Here is a 4,002-nt window from a genome sequence, read left to right on the forward strand (position 1 = left end):
AGACACATCTCTTCAATTCCAAGAGACATCTCTTCATTCCAAGAGACTCCAAATTCTGGTATTATGAGTTATACCTAACAATTCTCCACCTTGGCGAATATCCAATCTTTTAGGAAAAAATCTCCCCCTTGCGAATATTCAATCCCTTAGGAGAAAAAATCTCCACATTGCGAATATCTTGCCCTTTAGGAGAAAATCTTCACTTTGCGAATATCCAGCCCCTTAGGAGAAATATCTCCACCTTGCGAATATCCTGTCCCTTAGGAGAAAATCTCCACCTTGCGAATATCCAACCCCTTAGAAGAAATATATCATGGAGTTTCTTATGCATAAATGTGGGTTGAAGCACTTTTCCTACTCGCGCCAGCACCTCGGCTAAATTGCCGTCTCGTGAGCGAAACCCTTCGCGAAACCACTGTTCGAGAATAAGCGTGTCTGCTCGCTCGCCAGCACCCTACCGAACTCCACCTGTCGCAACTCCTCCTGCGACGAACTTCCAAACTCCGTTAGTCGAACAACACCAAACTCCTCTTGTTCTCAAACGCTCATGTTCGCGGTAACTGCACACGAACTCATGTTCGTTAACTCCACCTCGTCTAATGCCGCGAAGTTTCATGAACTATCGTGCCTCGAAGTCACGACACCGCCCCTACCGCGATAATTCGCCGAACTGCGCAGTGGAAGCGTGGTGGGCCCATAACCCACAGGTCCCAGGATCGCAACCTGGCTCTGATACTACTTGTTGAGAAAATAAGGGCGAAGATAAACAGTAATCACACAAATCCAGAAGAACACAGAGATTTAACGAGGTTCGCCAAAGATGCCTACGTCATCGGGAGCAGAGCGGTGACATCCTTTTCAATATTCAGAAAATAGTACATAATGCAATATTCAGCTCTCTCAAAGACCTAGAATTACAAATAAGTTTATTTATGATCCTAGAGTAAACCCCACAGTACAATATGTAATTCTCAAATTACCCCTGTACCCTATGACCCCAACTCACATAAAGTATCTTCCCAATTTGGACAGATTCTTCCGCTTCGTTCCAGCGTATGTCCCTATATGATACATGAGTCATACCATAACAGTTTGTTTATATATTAAACTTAAAAAATTTGTTCGTGTTCGGCTTATTCGATTAACGAATAAATCAAACACAAGCTACTTAGCAAGCCAAATACAAGCTATTCGTGAATGACAAGTTTTTTTGACAACCCTAATTATCAGTGAGTTCATCTTAGCTCAATCTGAAGCAATTGGCAGCACAAACTACAGCTAGTAGCAAAAACAGGCCAAGAAATACCATGAACAAAACCAAAAAATTAGTTATGTTTCCCGTGTTTCATTGCTTTCTGGCAGTAATTCCCATCATTACTCTGTATGCACAATGCAGGGTTCCCCATAAATAACTCAGGTGATGATGCTGCATATTTAACCCAACTGGCAGGAAGTATGCCCGATAATTTATTAAAAGACACGTTAACAAAAGAAAGAGACACAATGTTGGTCAACCCAGAAGGTATATGATCTGTTAGAGAATTTCCTGAAAGATCTAGAATCTCAAGCTTATCAAGCTTACTGAGACTGCTGGGAATCTCACCTGTCAGCCTATTGTTGCTGAGATTCAAAGCTACAGTGATATACTGAAGATTTCCTAAAGAATAAGGAATTGATCCTTCAAGCAAGTTTTTACCAAGTTGAAACTCTAAAAGATCTTGGCTTGATGTAAACACATCAGGAATATGACCTGTCAGCCTGTTCCCAGAGAGAATAAAAAACATCAACTTTTCCAGTCTCACAAACTGAAGTGGAATACTTCCTGAAGCAAGATTATGGCGGATGTTAAACTTAAGAAGTTGTACGCAGTTAGCCAGTTGGGGAGGTATTGTGCCCGTCAACCTATTAGAAGACAATTGTAGCGTCCGTAAATTTGAGAGCTTAGAAAAATCAGGTATAGAACCTGAAAAATAATTGATTGAAATATCTAGCATTGTGAGATTGTGACAAAGGGCGAGACCTTGTGGTATTTGCCCTTCCAAAAGGTTGTTACTGAGATCAAGGTATGATATTCCTGAATTCAAACTCAAACTTCCTGGTATTATTCCTTGAAGATGATTTTTACTCAGTATCACCCTCCTAAGAGATGAACAACGTGCGATTTGAACAGGAAAGCTATCGTTGAATCGATTCTGCCCAATTAAGAGAACAGTTAGATTGTTACCCGAGCAGAGTCCAGAAGGAATTGGACCAAAGAAATCGTTTCCTGTCAAGTCCAGCTTGATCAAACCACTCTCAGTGCTTCTCCCAAGGTCCGAAGGCAGCAGTCCAGTGAGATTATTGTGGGCTAATGATAGGTATTGAAGTTTCCGCAGCTGAGTAATCTCTGAAGGAATGGTTCCTAGTAGATTAACTGATTTTTATAATTGCATTCATGAGGTTACTTTGCTTGAACTCAGAATGTTGGTTATATTTATAGTTGGTTTAATAATTAGCTTATTAATCTCATTCGATTTTTACTTCAAAGAACTTTATATAACTCTATTTAATTTGATTATTTTTCATAATTTTTTTATCATTCTCTGATCTCTATTTGTCTTGATAATTTTGTCAAGTTGCATTGTCGATTCATGTATAAAACTTATTGGGGTAATTGTCTTAACTATATTTTTTTTTGTTAAAATTTCTTAGTCTTCCTATTAATGGGGATCACCTTTTGCTCTTGCTAATGAATTTAAGAATGTTAAGTTGTCTTTTGAAAATCGGCAATTGTACTCTTTTACCTCTTTATCTAGTTCTATCAATCATTTAAAAGATAGAAAACATGTCATTATGTGTCAAATTGAGAATTATCCCACCATTATAAAACTTCTTACTTCAGTTTCTTCCAATTAGAATGAGCTTATGAACACTAATTTTTGTGATTATAAATGGGCTAGACAATAGACTAAAGGTTCTTGACTTTTTAAAGGAGAAAATAACACTAATTTTTTTTTTTATCAAAAAGCAAAAATAAGACATAATTCTACTTTCATTGAAGAAAAAAAGAATAATATGCAATATTGTACATCAAATAATATTGCTAACAGGGATATTTCTTTTTTATTCAAATTTATTGAATTGTAAAGGTTTTGATTTTCAAAATTTTATTCGTATGTTTCCTATTTCTAATCATATTTTTACTAATGAAAGTACTAAGCCTTTTTATCATTTTTCTGACGATGAAATTAACAAAGTTTTTATTCTATTGGCGCTGATAAGACTTTTGGGTTTAATTTTTTACCTTTAAATTTTCTAAAGATAGTTGTCATATCATTTATAAGGATTGCATTGATGCTGTGAATCATTTCTTCTTTACCAGTTAAATCTGTTAATATAATTAAGCACTCTGGTACTGCTGTTATTCATTAAAAGTCAGATGTTAATAATTTCAGTGATTTTAGGCATATTTCTTTATGTAATACTATCTATAAGGTTATTGTTATCGTTCTTGCTAACAAGCTTAAGTTAATTTTACATAGTAAAATTCATCAATCTCAAGTCACTTTTATTAAAGACTGTGACATTGTTGAGAAAATTATTTTTAACTAATGAATTTTTATTTGGTTTTAATTTGAGTAAAGACCCTACATTATTTTGTTCGAGCATTGATTTAATGGAAGCTTTTGATAAAGTTAATAGATGTTTTATTTATGATTGTATGGAACGTATGGGTTTTCCCCTTCATTTCATTAACTGGATTAGAGCATCCACGAGTGATATTTATTTTTCTATTATTATTAACAATGAGTTAAAAATGTTACTATCCTTTCACATATGGTTTAAGGCAATGATGTTTGTCTGCTTCTTATCTTTTTTCTCATTATTATGGATATTTTATCTTCACTTTTAAAAGATAATAATCACATTATTAATGGTTCTAATGTGACTCTTGAAAGTGAGAGGACGGGTTTCTCATTTAGTTTATGTTAATGTTATTCTCAATTTTGGTAAACCTGGCAT

At 35.2% G+C, this 4,002-nt stretch overlaps 1 protein-coding gene across 1 annotated transcript in view; it reads right to left on the reverse strand.

Annotated features, from left to right (window-relative positions):
* The window catches only part of LOC110020408 (probable leucine-rich repeat receptor-like protein kinase At5g63930), a 5,572-nt gene extending 1,570 nt beyond the window's left edge, over window positions 1–4,002 (reverse strand). Inside the window, 2 exon segments of the mRNA XM_020718495.1 lie at window positions 1,379–2,401; window positions 3,996–4,002. Of these exon segments, the coding sequence (XP_020574154.1) occupies window positions 1,379–2,401; window positions 3,996–4,002 (1,030 nt within the window).

Source organism: Phalaenopsis equestris, unplaced genomic scaffold (genome assembly GCF_001263595.1).
Source record: "Phalaenopsis equestris unplaced genomic scaffold, ASM126359v1 Scaffold000096, whole genome shotgun sequence".
NCBI lineage: Eukaryota > Viridiplantae > Streptophyta > Magnoliopsida > Asparagales > Orchidaceae > Phalaenopsis > Phalaenopsis equestris.